Genomic DNA, 23275 nt, shown 5'->3' with positions numbered 1-23275 from the left:
CAACAACTACAATTAAATGAAATTGCAATCCAATTCCAAATCAAACACTCAGGTAGAATCACAGGTACCAGGACAAAAATAAAACATTTTTTTAAGAGAACTGTATAAATTTAATTTCCTTGTAATTTGTGTACAACATACTGCTCAAAGATCACATATTCTTTGCTAATTAATAGACATTACATTTGCAAATAATTCCAATGAATTTTAATAATCTGATACTTGGTGTTATAACAGTGAGTATAAACGAGATAAATTAAACACATAAAGACAGGGCAGGAGAAAAAAAAGTACATTTACAAGAAAAACAAACAAAAAAATAGGGGAAAAAAGCAAAATAAGGGATAAATTCATGTTAACAGAAATACAAGCCATGTGGCACCAACATATACAATCGACAGATTTCGGATCCTAGTGAGCTGTTTGTGTGAAGTCTTCTGTACACATGGTGAAGTGAGGCAGAGTAAAATTACAATTACATTTCGGTAAGGATCTTGTGGTGCAGGAAATGTTAGAAAATGCTGGAGGAAAGGTACAATGAAGCTCTGTACTTCTACGTTTGTACTGCAAGATTTCATGGTTAAAATCACCTGAAGGAAGATACTTTCTCCTGGGGAACAACAAACAAACTAACCCCTCTTTCAAGCTCCGATTTCATTTGTTTGGTTTTGATAATGGGGGTGGGGCATAGTCTCTGTAGACCTGACTGGAGATTCATCTTGGTGAGAGTTGAGCTTGGGACTTGATTGTGCTTTGTGTATCAGCTGGCAGCCCTCGCAAACAATCCCACCACACGGGGCACACTTTGGGACAAACTAACTTTGCATGCAGACAGTGAAGACAATCTAAAAATTGATATTTGGGCAGACTCTTTGCAGTCCTTCCTGGTTTAAGAACAGTGAAAACGATCCTTGGGACATTCTGGCGCACTTGGGATGACACGGAGGGGGAAAACACAATTAATGGGTAGGCATCACAAGGCAGGTCTCCTTTGAATTTGTTTGCAAATGCATAGTAAAACTACATCTGATGCCCAAACTCATGCGAGTTACAGACAGTGCAGGGAAACACCTAAAAGCTGAATAAACTCAACAAAGCCCTGAGTAATAGGTGGTGGCTAAGGCATACTGCTCATATTGGGGTGGAGAACACAGGGGATCTCTCTCAACACAAGGAGCTATGGGATTAAAAATGTAGAAATCATTCATTGACAATTGTAACCACACTTCCAAAATTCATGCGATTTAAATTAGATGAAAAACAAAATGATCCCAAACTTAATTTTTACACCTCACTTTCACAACCTGCTTCAGACACTTATAACACACAGCTAAAAAACCTCCAGGTTCAATCCAAAACATTTTTGCACCACAACCAGCAGTTTTCTAATTAACAGAGAAAGGCACTGCAACCCAGAGTAGTTTAACATGGATCAACTGACTAATGGTTCTTCTGTGCATTCCGTTGTTACTCACTCCATAATTAGCCCAACATGAAAACATTTACTACAGCAAAAGAAATGTAATGAGGTACTGGAAAAATGATGTATAGCCCAACAGCCATCCATACATGATGTGGCTGTATAACAGAAAAATCCTGGTTTTGGGGGGACAAGCCAGTCAACTAATGTGGGGTTTTGGAACGACCATTACAAAACTTTCCGAATATCAAAATGGAGACCCATGTTACTGCCTCACGCTCATTTGTTTCAAAACCTCACATCAGCTTTTGTTTTTCTGACAGACTGTTAGTTAAACAGCTGCTTCATTAGCATGAAGCGGTCATTCAGGATAGCCAGCCCCGACCTGAGGGGAGCTGGTGATGCACAGAAAAAGTGGGGTTTTCAACAGTTTGTTTACGACAGATTAATAATTTCAGTTATAACAGTACCTGTGGCCTAGTTAATTTCAACTTTATTAGACAGTTTTCCCTTGACAGTTCTTGATAATTTAGTAAGAATTCTATATTTCAAAAAGTCTGTACATCTTTATGAAAGAATGTTAAAATTAAAGGAAATGTTCAACAATTTCCATAATTTACCAGTTAATAGCATAGCACAAACAAGACTTTGTCTAAGCATAAGAATATCAAACTAGCCTAGGTCTTGCATCATTCTGAATAGGAATTTAGAACAGGCCAAAACTTTTTTTTCCAAATCCATGGTAGCCGTGGCCAAAAAGCCTGCTAATGCAAACTCTACAACACCAAAATCGCTGCCCACAACACTTTGTGAGATCCAAAAGGTAGCAACACAGCTGACTGATCATTACTTTACTCTGAGTAACTTTCCACCACTTTGTGGTTGGCTCCATGACCAACCTCAGGATCAAAATAAATACCAAACGAAGCATCTTTTTAATTATAAGCTACAGTATAGGCTACTTGCTGTACACAAACCATGATTGGAAAATTAGCTGAATGCCAAATATGTGGATGCCTCAGCCAAGCCTTTTAGGTGAAGCAATGAGTTGAAAATGAGCATTTCAGAGAGATGTCTGAAGACTGCACTGAAAGATCAGCAATTTCCATGATGGATAAAAAAAAATGTAATGAAAAATAAATCACTGAAATAAAGAAATAAAAACCTACTTCAAAAGTAAATATAAACACTCTAAATCACATCCCAAAAAAGCATACTGTGCAATACTACTCTCTGCGGGAGCCCACAAAATATCATTCCTGTGTTGAATGCCATTCCTGTCTTTCCATGTCTTTCCATAGCGCTCTCGACTCAACAATTTGCTGGAAGAGACTGCGCTGGTAAGGGGACGCTAGGTCTCTGGTCTTCACCTCCAGCTGACCTCTCCCGGGGCTAGAGGCCACTAGAGCCTCCTCAAAGAGGCCGAGGCTTCACAGCCATGTCTCTCTCCTGTGGTGGCCCATCCCCTGATTGGCAAGGGACATTCCTTCCTACCTGTTGTCTGGGTAGATGGGGGGGCATCCCTGCGATGGGGCGGGGGGTTGAGGTCTTCCAGCTTTTTGTGCCAGACAGATACGTGTGGTTGACTTAGTTGGGGAGGATGTGACCGTGGCTATACCCATTTCGACTCCTGCTGCGAGTCGCCAGGTGGTCCGCTGGTGGAAGTTAGTTCTGGCTGCCTAACAGCAGTCCGTCTTGGCTTTGCCGGCATAGTTAATGATTCTCTTGAGACAGCGGCCAAACTCCTCCAGGATGACCCGCTCGGCCATAGCCTGCGACTGATTGGACAGTTCTGCCTGCTCTGCCGTCTCCATCAGACAGTCACAGGTTGCTTCTGCAACTTCCTTCGTGACAAACGTGTAGGGAAGCCTGTAAATGGGAAGAGCATAAGAGAACAGTCAGTCTGTGTAAACAGGTCTGAAGGCAGTTTTATACATTCTTTGAAAAGGGGACGTCGACAATCAGGCACAAATTTTCCTCATCTGCGTTTTGTATATACCCTGGCCCTACTATAGAACCACAACGGAATGCATTCATTTTGCATTTCACAATACAACTGTCACATGGGGAAAGGAGGAAGTAAGTGGATGGCACTTACTTCCCCCCTCCACTGGATATGGTTGGAGTTGTGCGCGTTAGCAGGTCTGAGATCTGTGACGAGAGCTTGGTCTTGGCTGCGGTCTGCTGCTGCACTCGAACCTCCGCTGCATCGGCCAGGTGCATCAGAGTCTTCCGCTCAGGACTCTCCTCAAAGTTTTTGCAGCCCACACACTTACAGATGGACGAGCACATGATCTTGGCCTATTAAATACAGACAAATCATGCGAGCGCACACACACACACACACACACAGAAGACTGAATGGTTAAATGGTAATGCACAAGAAAAATAGCATGTTCATATGACTGTTGAACATCTGTCGAAGACTATGTTGCCCATTTATCAATTTCGAATGCAATGTATTATTGGAATCACACAAAGCAGTTAAAAAAAAGTAAGACCTACTTCACCATTATGCGTCAACATTGTTCTGTACTACTTTGGTACTTTATTTAATAAAGAACTAACCTCGTAACACTCGCAGTAGTTCTTCAGACAGCCCGAGCGCTTGCAGTTGCAGCCCTTGCTGTGCCTGCGGTCCGACTCGCCCTCTTTGCCTTTGCCAATTTTGGGCTTAAAGGCTTCTGGGTTCCGGTCCAAACACGCCTTTGAGCATTCAAAAAAAAAAGTATGAATATAAGACATGATGGAACAGCATCAATTCATTACTTAATGCATACATTTACATTTTGGCACACAGTTAAACAAAATCAGGCCCCTGAGTTAACAGTTAACAAAATCAGGCCTCTGAATTATACATTTACATTAATTCAGTTTGCAGATCTTTTTTTTTTTTTTTTACCAAAACAGCTGACATTACAGTGCAGATAAACATTTTCAACCTATGCACTTCCTGGGCATGGACCCAGGATCTTGATAGCGTTAGCAACATCTAAAATTACAATCAAAACTCTACACCGTGCTATCAAAACTGTTGCAGAAATCTTTATAATGTAAATCAACCTCCAAAACTTTGAATGCAAGTTGAATTAACTTCGTATTATACCAGACAAATATATTAGTGTTTAGACATGCGACTGCTAAAGTGTAAAATGAAGAGCCAATTATTTCTTTCCTATGAATGTCAAAGTGAGGTTTCGCATTTAAGCTCACAACCCTCTCTGCTAGGTTTGGAAGAATAGCACCCATCTTCAGCTGTCAGATAAAGTGTAGCTCTTTACCTATAATTGGAGTAGAACCCATTCATTTTATTTGTTAAAGATTGATTTCTTCTGGAGCAGCTGCTGTGAGTAGGCAACCTCTATGATTCTGTGGTGAGTGGCACTTACCTTGATGGCTTTTAATCGCTCTGACTCATGCTCCAGGTTATTAAAGCAGTTGGTGCAATTACAGTTGCTGCAAAACTCCCCGTTGGCAAAGCAATCGCAATAACTGAGAAGAGAGATGTTTGAATTTAATGTTTTTTTCAGCACATAAAATCCTCAGAATAAATTACAACCAAGACCAAAATGCTACAGTACAAACAAGGATCATAAAAGTCACTTACAGTTTCAGACATTGTGATTTTGTACAATTGCATGGCTTCCTTGGTCTTGATGTTGAATCTGTAGCTGACAGACTGGGGGGAAATAAAAATATAAGTATGTGAAAGTTAACACTGGTCTTAAGATGGAGTGTCAGCTTGCTTGCATCCATGCATATGGAATTATAAAACAATAGGTAAACCCCTTAGTCTCTTCCCAACTCTTACCCATTGAGAGGCAATCTTGCTTGTGTCTGTACACTGGATGGTGTGGAAAATCCAGAGTTGCTGGCCAGTGTCACTATTGTTGACTGCTGAAGCTGAGGGACAAGCAGCGACACACAATTAATACTTTAAAGAGAGGATGGAATTAAAGCCAACAGGATGCTGTACAGCTCAGGCCTCCTAGCACATAGAATACATAGATTGTGATATTAATACAGCTAAAAGAGGACTGATCATGGGCAGATACAGATACATTAGTCAAATCAGGAAAGTAAATATGTATGTAAATATATGTAAATATATACATATATATGTATGTAATATATATATATATATATAAATATGTATGTAAATATATGTAAATATATACATATATATGTATGTAAATATATGTAAATCTAGAAAGTAATATACAAGAGTATTAGAGCAATAAATTGAGCTCAGTCACAGCTATAGCAGTGTTCACAGTGACATGTATATTGATTGACAATTAAGTCGGAATGAAATTAAATTCTGACCAATCAGAAGTTTAGGATAACTGCTACTGTGGCTGTGATGCTCACATCCAAATGGCAAACAAACACTAAATATGCGGAACATGTCAGGTCAATTTTAGACATTCGCTATCAACTCAGAGCTATTGTTCTGATTTGCTAGGCATTCTTATGATCTGAAGTGTGACAAATACAATCTGACATTCATGCAACAGGAACAGGCAATAAATTGCTGTTGTTACAGTTTAGACAAGTCTTTAGGAGGACGGTTTATAGTTTGTCCTAAGACTGACATCATCAAAGCTGATATTAAAGTTAAGAACTGAGGACTAAGTAATCAGGATTAGATCATGGCTTTACACAAGTGTAGCCTAGACAATAGCCAACAGGAAGCTTATTCAAACCAAGGCCGACCTGTAGCCTCCATCGTCTATAAAAGCAGCATTTTAGTTGCGATACCAAAAGTTGTGAAACCCATCAAACTGGTAACCGAAGGGTTGCCCGTTCGATCCCCAACCACTAGGAAAAATGTGGCCGGGGGGAGTGGTTGAGTTGCTCACCCATGCCCACATCTACGGCTGAAGTGCCCTTGAGCAAGGCACCCAACCCCCCCACTGCTCCCCGAGCGCTGCTGTTGAGCAGGCAGCTCAGTGCTCTGGGTTAGTGTGTGCTTCACCTCACTGTGTGCTGTGTTTGAATATTCACGGATTGGGATAAATGCAAAGACCAGTTTTTTATTTTGTTGTCTTCTTCATCTTGTAAAACGTATAACTGTGTATGAACTGATCAGATTGTATGTCCTAGTCAGACCGTTAATATCTGTTCATGCAGAATTATTGTTAAAATAGAGCGGACACAAACCCCATTTTCTCTACTCACAGATGGTGATGGAAAGTTTTTGTGAATGAGTGACATCACCTGTGAGCGGATTCTGATTGGTTCAGAGTACTCAAACATACTACTTGAGCACGCAGTTCAAATGCGATGCGTAAATTCACCTGAGGAAGGTCTATGACCGAAACGTTGTGAATACTGAATAAATGTTTGCATGCGTAATGGACAGTGTGCGGGATTCTCTCTTTCAAGTATAAACGTATAATCGAACAGCTACGCTTCGCGTCGTGCCTAACAACGCCCCTAAGCGCGGCCTCTCGGGGCTTATTGCTTAATTATACAAACTAATTGCATCTTCCAAATCTGGGACCCGCCTCATAACGGAGCAGTGTCTGTTGTGTGGTGTTGCGTCTCCTGACCTGTGTGACATATGGCGCGGAGAGAACGGCGTATCCCATGTTTCCTTGACCATGGGCGGAGGCGAGTAAAGTTCCGGGGGGCAGAGGCTGTATCTGCTGGAGGGGCGTGGCTGGCATGATCAGGCGCTGCTGTTGGCTGGTCACCACCTGGGGGGTGGCCGACGTCAGAGGTTTGGGCACGACCTGGACAGGTGACCGGAGGCATCAACAGATCAATCAGATCAGACAGACAAATTGGGCACACCTTAGCAAATGTTCAACCTGTTTAGACCTCCAAGATGAAAGGGGTGCGAAATATCATTAGTTAAAGTTTTACATTTTATTTTAAATTTTACATCTCAACAAAGAAATCCATTTCTTCTCCATCCGACCCAAACCTTGAGCTAGGCAGATGAAATAAACAAACAAACATACCTAGAAAAAAAATATTCAATGCTAATTCAGTAATATAAAATACCTAAGGGCTCAGAAACTATCCTGTGGGCATGAGAACATTTACAGTGAACAAGAGAAAGCATTACAAGTGCATGACAAAGTTTCCCTTTCTCAAAAGAAAGCATGGAGCTTGTGTAAGAAAGCATTGTGAATAATTTACACAAGCATAAGAAAGATTTGTACACCAGAAACTTCGAAACGAATCCCATTAGGGGCTCACAATAAAAAAACTCTAAAACATGCTCTTAATCTACAGATGTTTCAAAAGACTCAATTGAAGATAGTTGAGTATACCACAGTCCTACACATGGCATGCACATATGAGTCACCATATCATCTCAAGAGGCAGAAACAAGTGGAGGGAGGACTGAACAACTCACCTGTTTTACAGTTTGAGCAGAAACGATGGGAACAGACATCCTGACCGCTGCCGAGTTGACCACCATGGGCTTGGCTGTCGTGAGAAAAGGGACGTTTCAATCAACCACAAGAGCATCAAATCGTCAGCGTCACTCAAAGGTTGGAGTTAAGAGATATATTTGTAAAACACTGGCCTATCCCATCAGACAGTAGTAGAAGTAGTGGTATTAGTAGTGGTAGTAGTAGTAGTAGTGGTAGTAGTGGCAGTAGTAGCAGATGCAGCCCATTTAGTTTAATGCCACAGCAGCATCTATGGCTGTCATTGCAAGAAAGGTATAATTAAACAATATAATTTAATGAGAGATAAGAATAAACCATTGCACAGATAAAACAACCGAATTAAGATTCTTCAAATCTACATCTGATAAGAATTCCAGCACTTCACGTATTTCCGATTGGAGAACAGGGGAGACGGAGAGGCCCACCTGACTGTAAGGTGGCCGCCACGCTGCTGGGGCTGCTACCGGTGACCGTGGGGCTGCCGCTCGACGCCGTCACCAGGCGCACGTAATGGAAGCGGCTCCCGGGCACCTGGATCTGCTGCACGTTGGGAGAGGTGGCCAGGGGGACGATGGTCTTGAATTGGGGCGGGACTCCCCCCATGGAGACCGTCTGGACTGGCTTCACCGTCTAGATTAGTGGAGGGGGAGAAAGAGAGAGATGAATAGAGAGAAAGATGAGAGCAAGAGAGAAGAAGGGTGGGAGAGGGAGAGAGAGATAGAGAGCGAGAGGGTGGGTTAGCGTATTTAGAGAAACTAGATGTTGGTGAAGGCATCACACTCAAAGAAGATCATCGAGTCATGCCAACGCAGAACCCTAACTCTCACATGGTCTCATGGCTCAACACCTGAAAGACTCGATCAACTCAACTGACTGAGGTAGAAAGGTCTCACCTGTGTGGAGAGGCTGACCCCAGCTTTGGCAGGCGACGTGGGGGTGGACTGCTGCATTGTGAGGATCTGCTGACCTAGCGCCACGCTCAGGGGAACGGCCACAGACTTCTGAGGGGAACCGGGTGACGGCGAGGCAACGGACACCACGGTCAACTGTGTGGACAAAAACATTCAATGGACTGTTTTCATACTAAGTGACCGCACATGTAACAATCAGTGAGTTTGTAACCCTAGATCTATACTACTTTATTACTCTATTATACAACTAGAGGATGAGAGAGGAGAAGTTGTAAGTACTAGCCAAAGTATAATAGAAGGAGAAAGTGGTACAAGGAGGAGGCAGAGGAGGAAAGAGAGGGAAGTGCATGGCAAGTATGCACACACAAAGTTTGTATCAATATAAGCAGTGGAATTTCCCAGAGGCATAGGGCGACATGGTCCCTCTACCATCTACCCCCACTCCACCCATGCTGGCTTCCATTTATACGTTTCTGTGGTTGACACCAAGGAAGTGTGATGTTACTGGAGGCTGGGGCTGAATATAAGACAATCTGTTAATCAATAAACAGTGAGTTTGTAACCCTAGATTTGTGAACATACACAAATATGATCTCTAAACTTTTGAGGAACTTTTGAGTCTGTGATATCGGAAAAAGCGTAAGTGTTCGTTAGAGTAAAGAGAGTGCGAATGTCCATGGTGTAAACATGACTAACAGCATGAACTGACCTTGCTTGGAGACTTGAGGGGCGAGATGGCCACCTTACTGGCCCCACTGGTGCTGAGCGCCTCCGCCACCGTGATGGTCCGAGGGGGCGTGCCTGGGGTGCTCTGGGTCAGAACCCGCCCTGTAAATGACACTCATTCAGTATCAGAGGCCCGGATAGTACCAGCTATGCAACGAGGACCTGGTAAAGAACTTATCACAGCTAATCTCCTACAGCTGAGATAAATAGAACTAGTTGGTCATGAATCATGTAAAACCGCTGGGGACACGTCAAGCATACCACATCCTCAGGATCTTATGATATGACGTAAAAAAATGACCTGATGATGATTCTACCTCTCTCTCTCTCTTTCATACCAGTCTGTACAGGCTGACCTCGGGCTGACATCTTTAAATTACATTACACTGGAATTTTGCAACATGCATCACATAATAAGAACATTCATTTTTGTATACTACTTGTGCAGTCGCGTGGCATACTTGTCAAAGTTCACTGAGAGAAGACAAACTTTGGATGGCACAGCTGATAAGACAAACCACAGAACATGTTGATAAGCAAAAGGACTTAGAAAGGAAGCGTGCCACACTTTTACAAAACTTCTGAAACCGAAACAGCCAATATGACTAATCAAACCAGCTATCTGCCCATTACTTAGAAATGTTTACAAACTGACAGGAAGAACAAACATGCAGAAAAGATAGATGCTTTCGTATTTATACTGTGTATTTTGTGTTTACATTCAAGTGCATCATGCAAATTCTAAGCAAAATATCATTATTCTTTCTGCAACCTTTTCTTAATTGATGCTATGTAACCAAAATAGGCGCTCAAGCCAAAACGACTCCAGACTCCTTGTATTTTCCATAGCTTCCTTAACAGTCCTCATAGAGATCTGTAAAAAGCACTTACCTGTAACCATAGGCGACACAGACGTTTGGCTGGTCAAGCCTTTGCTGTTAAGAGCCTTTGTGATGATGTATTTTGTGATTACTGGGGCAGCAGTAGAGACTGGGATTTTCTTGGTGATCTGTCCGAAAACAAAACAGCCCACATTAATCTTGTGGTAGGCCTGTGAGCCTCTGTGGTGCTTGTAAAACAAGCTGTGGTGCCCATTTTACCCAAATCGTCTGGCCTGCTGGCAAAGACTGCAGACCAAACATGAGGTAAGTGTCAAACTTGCTAAAGTGCTTTTAGCTCATTGTTGTAGCAGTTGTCTTTTTTTTCTCCATTATAGGTAAAAACAAACACTGAGGGCTATCTAAGACTTAATCATCGCACATTAGAGACAATTGTATTTTATTCTGCTTGGATCCCCTGCTCCAGACATTTTTCATTTTAATACAATGGCTTGTAGGTTTAGAGGCTCTTAAGTTGTGGATGCCAAGCATTTCAACATCTACAGAGTAAAACAGGCCAACAATTAGGTCTTTTTTTTCTCCTTTGAGTTTTAAGTATTCCAAAAAGAAGTCGGGTTTAACACACATACGAAGTGCTATTATGAACAGTTTTCACCTGAGACTGAGAGTACAGACACACACAAGTCCTCTCAGTGATTACTGTTGACAGTAAACAAGCAAAACACAACATAAGCAGAACCTTGTTCTCTGCATCTGTCAACGGTCACTGCCATATCATTCAAAGACAAGTTCCTCAGAATACCAGTTGGACCACCCCACCATGTGGTTAGGAAACTGCTGCTGGGAAACACACTCCTCGATCCAGATTTCCCTTTCCTTATAGGGCTCCGTATACAGCGCACATGCAGCCTACAGCTATGCGACAGGTGCTCAGTTTCAATGAGACAAGGAGATTCACATGCACCGGGCCACTCACCACCTGTCTCCTGTCACTGACTTCAGCACAAACTCAACACTTAGAAAGAGCCTTGCAGCCTGACATAAATCTTTAGATTAGCACCTAATCTACAGAACCTTGCCACTACATAATGAGCCTCTTTAAATGCAGATACATTATGAATGAGACCCCACATTATCCTACTACAGAGGCAAGCCAGGCTTACTTTGCCACTTAAACTTCACTTAACATCAACTCAACCAAAAGAACTTGCATGTGAAAAGTTCTTTCAGAAGTTTATATTAAAAGACAGGCAGTCAGTAGAAAAACGTGCAAAATTACAGTAGATCTTTGCTATCTGGCAAACTAATAGCTAAAAGGCAAACTCAAACAAATTTCTGGCAAATTAAAAAATCTGCTACCTAACTTAATCAGTTGGAGTACTATTCAAAAAGCTGTAAAAGACATCTAATGATTGGAGAACTTTAGAGGTTAAACAGTTGAAACATAAACAATAGAGTGTTGTAATTTGACTAGTGTTCACTTACACTATGGAATAGGTTATTTTGAGGCAGTTTTACAACTACTAGATCAATCACTACATCAACTACCCAAACCAGAAAACACACCAGACAAATGGTTGTTCATGTTATTGTTACTACAAACAAGACAGCTAAACAAGCATCCCACTAGAATTCTGGCACCTGTCTAGACACGTCGTTACTTGGGGGTTGACTGACAAAAGTGAGGACTTAAGGCGGTCACTGTGGTGCAACAGGCTATTAGCCTGAGTGTTCCCATGCTGTCTTGCGCGCAATTTCATTCACGCTGCTAAGACTACGGCCCTAATTTTTGCCTAAGATGGGGGACCAATCACAGAACAGGGAGGAAAGCAAGGCGATGATGAGCTATGCACAGACGCGTTTGATGGGCATCCGTGGCGCCCAATGAACAGATCTGGGCATTTTTTCCAAATACGAGAAAATGAACGTTTGGTTGCCAGACCACGTCTCATTTGAGAAGTGGCAGGCACTAGCCAGGCTAATAGGCTATAGTAACCGTGCCACAATAGGGTTCAAGTTGCTACGTGGACCTGGGTTCGAGTCCAACCCGGGTCATTTACCGATACCACCCCATCTCTCTCTCCCACTCGCTTCCTGTCAGCCTCTTCACTGTCCTATATAATAAAGGCAAAAAAATAAAAAATACAAGAGTAGAGACTTCTAATTCATGGCCACTCACTCACCTGTAACGTCTTGAGCTGACCCTGCTGGGTTGTCTGTGATGTGCCTATCAGCTGACTGGCAGTGCTCACCGCTTGGACCCCGATTGGTTTCAGGTCGGTACGGCCCCCGATGGTCACCACCTTGAACTGTTGTGGCTGCCCTTTGCCGTCCCCTGCACTCAATATGGTGCCAGCTTTGCCAGCCCCGGGCGGCAGTGCCAAAACAATGGGCTGGCCAGCCTTGCCGAGGGTGGTGGTGAGTACCAGTTTCTGGCCGTCAGGCTTGAGCATTGTTGGCTTGGCCTCCGAGCCGGGAGAGGACGCCACCTTGTTGAGGATGAGCTGGTGGTTGGCAGGGAGGACGAGAGGAGTGGAGAGCTTCTGCAGGCTCCCTGTGACCTGCGGGCTGCTGGGCTTGGGGGCAGTGAGCGTGAGGGTGGTGGGCTGGAGAGTCATGGAGGAGCTGGAGGGAGTGAGGAGGAGCTGGGTGCCCGTGCTCCCGGTCCCACTGGAGGGGGTCGAGTCCGTGCTAGTGAGGGTGGTCAAGGCCTGAGTTCTCTGCACGGGTATAGAAGGTGCCGCTGTGCACAGAGTCACTATCTCCGGCACCTCTGTCTCCATAGGAACAGGAGCGTCCTGCGTCTCCAGGGGGTTGGGCGGAGCAGGGCAGACAGCAGGGAGGTCATCGTCAGTGACGATGGCCTCAGTGTCCATGATCTCGTCCGGGAGCAGGCTGTTTAGCTCGGGGGGCACCACGTCCATTTTTGTAGCCGTGGTAATATCACTAAAAGATGCACACAAGACAAGTCAGTTTGCATTTCACAACTGAATCCGTAAATCAGACACTCCCCGTTACCTCAAAACATTCTTGACAAAATGTGAAACTCACTAAAGGGATTTGGACATTACTAAGCATCTCATGCACTGCAGTCCGTCTAATGACAATTGACTGATTTTGAAAAACATGAAAATAATGGCCTACTTTTAACATAAATTACATCAAAATCACATTACAGACAACAGTTGTCTATTCTGTCTCTTTAATTATAACATTGTAATACAGTCTTCTGAATGATTCAGTGGACCGCAACAATCTGCAACTTTTTGATGTAGTGTAAACTCCGTCCAGAAGTGGCTGCTATTTTTCCAGCTATTTTATAAGAGAAAACAAACAGCAACATAGCAGAACCACAGTATTTATTCATCTGGATTAGGTCTGAGGGTCCAATTGAAGTTTTACAGATCTTATTCAACATCAAGCATTTCATGCTTTAAAAAGAATTTCCACCACGATGATCATCTAAAAAAGGTAGCTCAAGAAAATCAAAACCAGACAAATCACTCAATAGACATTAACTATTGTCAAACATATTCTGGGAATATCGTTCAGGTAGATGGTAGCTGGGCCAGGTGGGTCCAGAGTTCATTTAAAGGCCTGGCAGGCCAGTTGTAAGGGGTCTCTCAGACTATGCCAAAATACTGAGTAAGCTTAGATCCTGAGATACACTTAAATATTCCTCAACTAAAGTCTCGAGGCAATTGATTGAACATCAGCAATAGACAATACATTCAAATCGATGCTAACTGGCAACAGTATCTTTATTGTAAAAGTATCAGCTTGAAGAAATTATGTCAAATAAACGCACTAAAACAAAGACTGGATGGCTTGCATGCATTAGCCTAAGCAAATCCCTTTTAAGAGTCAACTGCCTTATCTTACCCTCTTTTCCATGTGCACATATTTTTCAAATATACCATTCAAGTAAAGTGAAGAACATTAACAGTGAATAACATACATATGGCGTGTATGCATGTATCCATGTGATGAAAGTAATGCAAAACCCTGTGTATAACGTTTAGTGTAAACCAACACTTCCAGACGCAGAACAGAAGGCCTGTTGTCTGGTTAGCATTTAAACGGGTCTTTAAACTCTCTATGGATGAAACGGACATACATGTGTGGCAGTAAGTTTGTTGAACAAAAAATATAATATCATAGGGCTGAATGAAGATCGTAGACATTAGCTAGCTAACATTCGGACTTCAAAATGTTTACAAATAACACACGAAGCTTCAACTTCGCTAACTTGTTAGCGACGCTGCAACTGTACATCGGAGATCAGGGATTTTGACCAGTGCCATAATGGTAACAAAAGCGATCGCAGAAAGCAAAGCCATTGTTCTTCACAATAAATGTACAGCAGACTGCCTCGCCTAAGTTGTTTGGCCTGATTATGTCAACAAAGCAACTCGACATGACGCTTGGCATTTACGCACCGTAACATGAACTCACGTGAGACAAATACAAAATATCGATTTAAAGGTAGATTTTAACTCTCTCTCTTTCGAAGTAAATTTTATACCAAGGCCTCACAAATAATCTGAGAAAATAACAACCTTGCCTACCTTAAGAGTAAGCCATACCAAATCACTGCCTGTAAACTAACGAATAGAACTGTCAGTCCAGCACTCTTGACAGAACCTTGACAGATCACCAACTATGTCAATTCGAGAGATATTCAAATACACATGGATTGCAAAGAGTACTAGAGTAACACTGCAAAAGTGGCTAGCTCACAGCGTTTCTATTTCAGGCCGGGGTTGGATTTCGAAAGATCCGCCATTTTCAACTCGTCATCAGTTCACATCTTATGCGAGGAGATAACAAGGGATACGAAAAATATCCATCACAATAAAACGTTAGCTAGTTTCTGACCAGATGCTCTCAGATGTATGAATATTTCAGGCATAGTATGTTATAACTTAAAATATTTAACCGGATGGTTGCACTGTGACAACAAGGATAGGTTGTCAATTTTGGTGTGGTCTCATTACTCCGTCAAGTGTAGAAATCAGGAACCTTTCCATGATTCTCAGCGCAATATTGCATATGATAACAAAGTATCTATTCTACATATTATTTGCATAACTAGTAACGAATATTATGGCCAAAATGAAAGTTCACAAGTTAAAACATCTGAGTAATACAATGCACTAAAGAGACCGGGCAGATTTCAAGTGAGAAACATATATGGCTAGCTATAGAATATTTATTAACGTTATTTGCTAACCAGCTAGCTACAAGGGCAAAGAGACCAAATGCAGCAAAGACTTCTCATTCTCTTTGCAACACATATTTCAAACTAATGAGATAGAATGAACGTCAAACTCAAAGGCCAGGAAATATTTGTCAGATGTCATAACTGCATGTGTCTATGAGTGGTATAACTAAGGATTTGTTTAGCTAAGTAGTAAGCTCTGGTCAGCAATAATATTAACTGCTGTTAAAAACAGGGGGGGAAAAGTAATGACATGGGAATTATTGGACTTTAAGTTATGCTAGTACTAAAGCCAGCGACACTGACATTGTTTAGCTTTTAGCTAGGCAAGTTGACGTTTCACCACTAGCTTGCAAGTAAGGCCAGTTAACGCGTAACCGTAGCTAATAGCTAACTATTAACAGTTGCATGTATACTTTGGCAACATTAGCTAACACAGAGAGCTGTTAGCAAGCTAAACTCAAAACACAACCTATGAAGACAGCTAATTCGGTAGTTCATATGGTTTAAGTTAGAACAATGATAGTTCCTTGCCTAATTAGTGTCTAGCCACTAAAGTTAAATTGTTGTAGACTAGGGGATACAAGCACGCACGTTCTCACACAACTTATTAAAGTAATGGGGTAGCTAGCATATACTAATTAAAAGGCTGCAATTATAGTACATTTTCTGTTGCAAAGGACAGTTGTCTGCAGCACCAAATTTCACTGCAAGACGTCAGCTGTTTGCTAGCTAGCAAGCTATGATTACTTAAAGCTAGCCATCTGTTTCACATTGGGCTTCCTGAGTTGCCGATAGCTGCTAGGGTTAGCAGCGTAGCAATGTAGCTAACGTTGGCTAATATCATATTGCCTCCTCACTGAAAACCCAACGGAGAGGTTACAGAAATGCTTACACAGTTTGCCGAATTTCCTGTCACAATTGTTTTTCGCAGCTTCGAACTTCTTGTCATATCCAAACCCTCTCGACCGAAGATGGGTGTTTCTGCATCTCGATACTACACCAGCAAACGAAGGCGATTGTTTAAAATAACGCGCCTAGCGCCATTTCACCTCGAACATCCCATAATAATGCCACGCCCTCCATGGAAACCATGTATTTCGTCACCATTCGACTTCCGCCCTTTGAAAAAAGATTTAAGGGTACCTTACACCAGAAATTATAATGTCATATTATGCTGTAGGTGTTTGTGTTATGATGTATTTACAATATGTCAGTTGACCTGAATTATTTTTCCACATGCATTGCTCTCAATAGTTCTAAGAGATTCTAATGAAGATCACTTTTATTTTTGACACTTTAAATTACAATGTTTTAGTCACTGCAAGGATGCAAGTAGTGTTTTGTACATCTCACCTGTTTGCAATATCTCTGCAGAGGAAGAATGATCCTCTTAAACAAAATATGCTCATGTGAATATATCAGTTTTAACCACTCATAAATTGTACAACATCAATGTGGTTTAGAAATTATATTTATTTTTTTACACATTCAATAAGAACGAAATAGCAAAAATACATTTAAATATTTCTCAAAATATCATCAGTCTCATCAGATCTAGTCATCATCCTCTTCCACCTCAGCCACCAATTTCTCGATGTCGTCCCAGTTAATTTTGGCCAGAATGCTCCCTGTGCTCTCGGAGAGGGTCTCAAGGGCATCCAGGTCACCTTCAGTCCCTCTGGCCCCCTGTGGGTAAGAGAATACGGCCTTAGCACCATCTGGTCCACCCCCATCCCCACCCCCTCTACACAATGAACCAGGGTCATAAACATACATCTGAGGCCAAACCAATGTCAGTGTCTAGATGAGAAGCATAGTACTTGCTATAGTTTATTCACCAAATATTTCAAATATATTTGAGAAGAAATGTTAGAAATGTTACACATATTTGAATATTTAAGATGTTAGAAATATTTGAAATGTTAGAAATATTTGAATATCTGAGTAGAAATGTATACATTGAGTAATACTGCACTGTTGGACTCTCTTATACCTGTTCATTGTCTTGGACATCCAGGCCCAGTATTCTGCGAATCTCCAGAGGCGGTTCCCAGGGACTCAGAAGCTCTCTCTCCTCCTCCACCTCCTCTTCCCTCTGCTGTTTGCGTCCTCTCTGCTCCTCTGACCTCCTGGGTCTTTCCGTCTTTCGTCCAGTTGGGGACTGACTCAGTGGTCTTCTATGGGCTGTAGAAACAGTATGTGAATGCTAGTGTTGTACAAATTTCCAACCACAGGAGAGGTGTTAAATTCCTTGTGCTATTATATAGGTAGGGGATTTCAGCCAATCAATAACCAAGGCTATTTACCAACAAAAACAAAATAACCAACAAAGCAACATTTGTGGGCAAAAACATCACCAACAGAGCAACCCTTGAGAACATTTTACTGAGGTTATCAAGACATAAACATAAACATGAACAAGTATTTGAGGCTTTCAATCAAATCTCATGGGGTGCTGTACTGAAGGAATGGAGGAATAATACGTACTCTCTTTTAAAGATCCTGCAGATCTGCCTCTAGTGTAAGTCAGCATGCCTCTGCGTGTCACCTGAGATAGCCGATCTCCTGGCAGACCACTTGCTATAAAATCAGCCAGTAAAGAGAAATTCTATTATAGCTGACCACATAGAAGACAATACTGCAGTTCATGTACAGGATGAAAAAGTGAACTTACCATCGCCAGCAATTAAATATCAATTGCAATGATAGATAAATGTGACATAAAACAAATGAAGACATTTCATACACTTGATTTTAAATATAAAATTAAATGTATATTATATGCAATTTCACTTGTTTCAGAGTTCTTTCTGCAGGTTTTGACAGCTGAGTGAGAGGGGCGACTCACCCGGTCTGTGCAGCCCCAGTCTGCTGCTGAGGCTCTCGTGCGGAGCTGATCCCACACGTCTGCGGGGCAGCACCACCGTCCTTCCAGGAGAAGAGAGAGAGCGGGCCGCCCCAGGGCTCTTGGTCGTCCTGCCAGCTGACTGGCTCCTGCTCCTGAGACAACCGAAGGGTCACATCCAGGTCGGCAAGTAAAAGATAGTAAAAAAAAAAGGAACAACATATCCTTTTTCTGTTGATTTTACTTCATTGTACAATTGTGAAATTCATGGACTTGAATACCCTAAAGGTTTAGGATTTGATTTGGGAGGCTGCAAACGCTCACAGACAATCAGGTAAAACATAACATCACATAATGTAACATAAAAATATTAACATTAACATTAACATAAACATAAGCATGAACACAAAACACAACACAACACAACACAACACACAAACTGAGTTGAGAATTCTGCCAATGTGGAGCAGACCTGATGGTTGTCTTGGCTGAAGCAGGGCTTGTGGACTTGGGGCGTGGCATGACCGTGGGCACAGGAAGTGGGGTGGTCAGCAGGTCTGACATCAGGCTATACGCTTCAGACGCTCTCTGGGTATGATGCTCCAGCAGAGCTATCCTGTGGAACAGTGGACAGGACAGGTACTCTCTCTCTCTCTCCCTCTGTGTGTGTATGTGTGTGTGTGTGTGTGTGTGTGTGTGTATGCGCCTGGTAAACATTGTTTCCACAAAGCAGCTGAATTGCAAAAAAATTACACTCACTTGTCCTTTTCCTCTTTGATCTTTCGATTAAGGCTGACATCTCTGGAATTTGGTTTCTGTCCATAAACAGAGGTAGACTAAAGTTATGAGTGATATTGCAAGCCCACTACTTTTTATAACTTCTTTTTGAAAACACACTTCACCAAATGTCACTCCAGCCATGACAAATTAATACTTTTCAGATTACTAGTCGCAATATGTACAAACCTCAGGACAGTATTTCATGCAAATACTAATAATAAATAAAAAAAGGCACCCATGTATCAACCACACCAGTGTGTTAACCATAAATGATTGATTCATTACAAAGTCATGTTTTAGAGTCAGATCATGATTTAATAAGAAAAAGGAATGAAGCAAAGAAATGCATTCTCATCTACAGCCAGCACCTGTGTATTAACCTGCTGAAGAAATGTAGCAAAATAAATGTGCGTATAAACCTCGGTTAATAGTTGGGAAATTAAGATTTTACGGTATCAAGATTTCAAATATCTTCCAGAAACCACTATGGTCACGCTCCTCACCAGCGGGGCGGTGGAGGCGAAAGGCTTGCGCTCATGTGCTCTCCTCTCCTCCCTCTGCCGCCGGTACTCCACCAGCCGCTCCCGCTGCTTCCTCCTCATCCAGGTCCGCAGCTCACGCCGCTCCTCCTCCGACCGCTGGCTCCGCGGGGGCTGCTGAGGTACGTGGCTTGGCACCGACCTGAATCACACACACACACACACACACACACACACACACACACACACACACACACACACACACACACACACACACACACACACACACACACACACACACACACACACACACACACACACACACACACACACACACACACACACCTCAGTCTGGATCTATATTTAAATCTATCTATACCAGCTCTTAGCACCTCACACAAAGTTAACATACTTCTGCAAAATCCTTTCCCTTATTACTTTCCCTCTTGCCAAATACATAATATTCTTGTTGAAGCTGTTTTGGTTCTGTTGGTTCTGTATAGTTATGGCCCGTGCTGGGTTCGTGCTTACCTGCTAAATCTGGCGGCTTGGGTGTGGGACAGACCCAGAGCAGTGGGGGACAGGCCTCCGTCCCGCACCAGCTCTCCTAAGATGTCCGCCACGTCGGACAGACCACTCAGACCACTCAGGCCCAGTGTATCCTCTGTCCGCCTGCTAACGGGAGGAACGGGGGAAGTGGACATGAGCAGAGAGAAGGGAGCGAGCAGAGTTTAGGAAAGGGACAAATAGGGGAAGAGAGAGAGAGAGAGAGAGAGAGAGAGAGAGCGAGAGAGAGTACAGGGCATTAATGCAAAGGTTTCATAAATACAGACAACCAAGCAAAAACACGAAACCACATTACATTGCCGTTTTCAAATGAGAAGAATCTTGGCAGCATGCTGGGAGAGTGTGAGATACTTACCTTCCTGACTGGTCTCCCATGGTTCCTGTGACATCTGCAAGAGAGGACCCCTTATGTTAAAAACAACGACATAACCGCTACAATCTCTAAGTCTTAAATGGGCCCCCCGAATTCTGAGCCTGGAAATCTATGTGTAATTGCTGTTTCCAGGTCAGTGGGTATACAGTTACGTGTTTGCTTCTGTGGTGTAGAATAACACAGAGCAGTGTTGTGAGATCAGTGGGGGGGCAGTCTCTTAGTCCCTTACCCTGGCTGGTCTCCCACATCCTCTGCTCCATGGCCGCTGGAAATGAAAACACAGAGAGGATCATGTTCACCTCTGGGCTCCAGTAAGGTGAAGGATGAGGTGCTTACACTGTGAACGCTAAACCGTATTAGATAATGGAAGCCACCACACACTTAATCACCAATGACCACTGGCATACTGGCACACTGCTTGTTATTTTTTTTATTACCTCGGCCAAGGAGGTTATGTTTTCATTGGGGTTTGTTTGCTTGTATGTTTGTTTGTTTGTTTGTTTGTTAGCAAGATAACTCGAAAAGTTATGGATGGATTTCGATGAAATTTTCATGAAAGGTCTGATATGACCCAAGAAACCATTACATTTTGGGACTGATACGAATCACCATCTGGATCCAGGAGGCGGTTATGTTTTCGCTGGGCGGAGGTCTGCACTCTCTGAGTGTTTTCTGGTTATTATTATTTTTCCAATGACCAATTTTAGCAATATAAGTAGCTCAGACACACAATAACACACTGCTCAGATTTGTTCGTCTTTCTGAGACTATGATGGAAGAAATGCGGAGTAGAGAGGAGAAGTGTGTGAGAGGTACCGGAGTAAGATGAGTGGTGCTGGAGGATGGAGGTCCGTGAGGAGACGGGGTGTGGGGAAAGTGGGGACGGTCTCCTCCTGGCGGCTGGAAGGCTAACAGCCGCCGGGCTGGAGGACAGAATATCTTCATCTTCCTCCAGCACATCAGTCAGCTCCAGGTTGGGCCGCGCGCCCCGCACCAAACTCTTCACTGCTCACAGGTGAAGAGAGAGGGAGGAGTGCCGTTAAATACCACAGGGAGCCAATAAGCTGTCCTTGCTTGTATACTGCCTCACTAAGAACCTCACCCTCTAACCCCCAAGGGTGTCAAGGGAAGCAGCCATGGCTTTTATATTCTTTGGCAGCTTGCCACAAATACCATCCCAACCGTTGTACTGTAGGCAAAAGCATGAGACAAGTGACACAGGTTGAAGTCTCTTCTCAAATGATTACTGCATGAGATCACTGCACATTTTTCTGATGTCACCCTATGGTTGCTGAATGACATTCGAATGAGTTGATGGTCATATTCAAACCGTAGCAACCATTTTTTCATACATACATATGTATATACTGTATACTGTACTACATGTACTGTATATCTAATGTACTTCAGTGATTGTAAGTGAGCAGCATGGTACAATGAACACTGATACACTAATATCAACAGGTGGAAGTAAACTTCAGGTGACACACGTAATTGAGCTGTTTTGTGTGTCTTGTATGTGGGGTGACTAGTTTTTTGATACGTGTGTTAGAGTTACTGGGTGTGACTCACCTGCTTTGGTGACTGCGGGTGGACCAGAATGTGGCTTCTCCTCAGCATGAGTCAAGAATCCAGGGCTCAGACTGTCAATGGTCCTCACCAGCTAGAGGAAATGGGTATGGATATGGATGTAAACAGGTGCTTGGTTAGATAACAAATCAATGTTATCACCACTCTAGATGACAAGACATCAATATATGTGAATGTGAATACAACTTTCTTCCTTCAGCATAACAATATCTACCCCTAGTTCTTTCTCCTCCCTGTAATATTGACGTAATTACAGAAAGGAAACCGTATAACAAATATACGGTTATATTTCAGGCCTGAACAACAGGCCTGAAAGACATTAAGTACAACATGCGTGGTGAAGACAGAAGAGAAAGACAAAGTAAAAGTAAAAGCAAAGAAAAAGGGACAAATTAGAAGACAGGCTGCCCTCTTCAGACGGTCATTACCAGACGTGTGTCGGCGAACTCCTGGTCCATCTGGTCAGCGATGCTCTGCAGAGCGGCCAGCTGCTTGTCCATCTCCGACAGGCGGGCGGACACCTGCCGGACGGACACCTGAGACGAGGACGCCTGGCTTCGGTCCAGCTGGGCAGTGCTCCACAGCGGCTTGTCCAGCAAGCTCCGCGTGAGCGCGTCTCCCCTGAGCTCCTCCGCTGCGGCCAGCACAGCTGGAGGAGGCGCCTCCTGACGGGCAGCGGGAAGATGCTCAGAGGGGTCAGAGGGGCTTGGACGAGCGGTCTGGAGCGAGGACCAGCCCTCAGGCTTCCAGCCTCTGGCATATCCTAGGACACAAGCATCATCATCATCAAACTAATGTTCTCTTAAGAAGAGGAACAAATAAACAGGTGCAAATCAGCTTTATTACATTTTGGAGTGAGTGCAAAACAAAATGATGTCCAATATCTGGTTTAATGTTATATACTTCTCATAAATACGTCACAAATACAAACACTATTGGTCACAATAGGCATTGTTTTCGAAGTGTTGTTCAGGTTGACACCAAATGGGGATGGGATCCCTTCTGATGTTTGTGATAGTATATCTATAGTCATGTGTTCATGTGTTCAGAGACGGAGGAGGGTAGCACCTAAGAGCTCGTCGGACTCCTGTTCTGAGGCTGGGAGAAGCGG

General features: G+C 42.9%; 2 protein-coding genes across 2 annotated transcripts in view; both read right to left on the bottom strand.

Annotated features, from left to right (window-relative positions):
* Positions 1-86: 86 nt before the first annotated feature.
* On the bottom strand, positions 87-16578 carry lin54 (lin-54 DREAM MuvB core complex component). Its single transcript, XM_062527738.1, has 14 exons — positions 16423-16578; positions 12490-13252; positions 10359-10476; positions 9451-9569; positions 8724-8876; positions 8256-8460; positions 7791-7864; positions 6976-7158; positions 5232-5323; positions 5028-5099; positions 4810-4912; positions 3989-4126; positions 3519-3721; positions 87-3289 (listed from the first exon to the last, which is right to left on the bottom strand). Exons 2-14 carry the CDS (start codon positions 13228-13230, stop codon positions 3100-3102), a joined length of 2391 nt encoding a protein of 796 aa, XP_062383722.1. The 5' UTR covers positions 13231-13252; positions 16423-16578; the 3' UTR covers positions 87-3099.
* Positions 16579-16983: 405 nt separating this feature from the next.
* The window catches only part of cplane1 (ciliogenesis and planar polarity effector 1), a 61547-nt gene continuing 55255 nt past the window's right edge, over positions 16984-23275 (bottom strand). Inside the window, exons 41-54 of the mRNA XM_062528482.1 lie at positions 23233-23275; positions 22593-22927; positions 22147-22237; positions 21391-21579; positions 20804-20839; positions 20557-20590; positions 20166-20309; positions 19659-19836; positions 19135-19190; positions 18848-18991; positions 18379-18530; positions 18018-18110; positions 17524-17714; positions 16984-17216 (exon numbers count right to left, since the gene is read on the bottom strand). The exon at positions 23233-23275 is cut by the window's right edge and continues 180 nt beyond it. Of these exons, the coding sequence (XP_062384466.1) occupies positions 17085-17216; positions 17524-17714; positions 18018-18110; positions 18379-18530; positions 18848-18991; positions 19135-19190; positions 19659-19836; positions 20166-20309; positions 20557-20590; positions 20804-20839; positions 21391-21579; positions 22147-22237; positions 22593-22927; positions 23233-23275 (1818 nt within the window). The 3' untranslated portion in view covers positions 16984-17084. The remainder of the gene's footprint in view (positions 17217-17523; positions 17715-18017; positions 18111-18378; positions 18531-18847; positions 18992-19134; positions 19191-19658; positions 19837-20165; positions 20310-20556; positions 20591-20803; positions 20840-21390; positions 21580-22146; positions 22238-22592; positions 22928-23232) is intronic.

Source organism: Sardina pilchardus, chromosome 23 (assembly GCF_963854185.1).
Source record: "Sardina pilchardus chromosome 23, fSarPil1.1, whole genome shotgun sequence".
Classification (NCBI taxonomy): domain Eukaryota; kingdom Metazoa; phylum Chordata; class Actinopteri; order Clupeiformes; family Clupeidae; genus Sardina; species Sardina pilchardus.
This window is presented reverse-complemented; position numbering and strand designations above follow the sequence as displayed.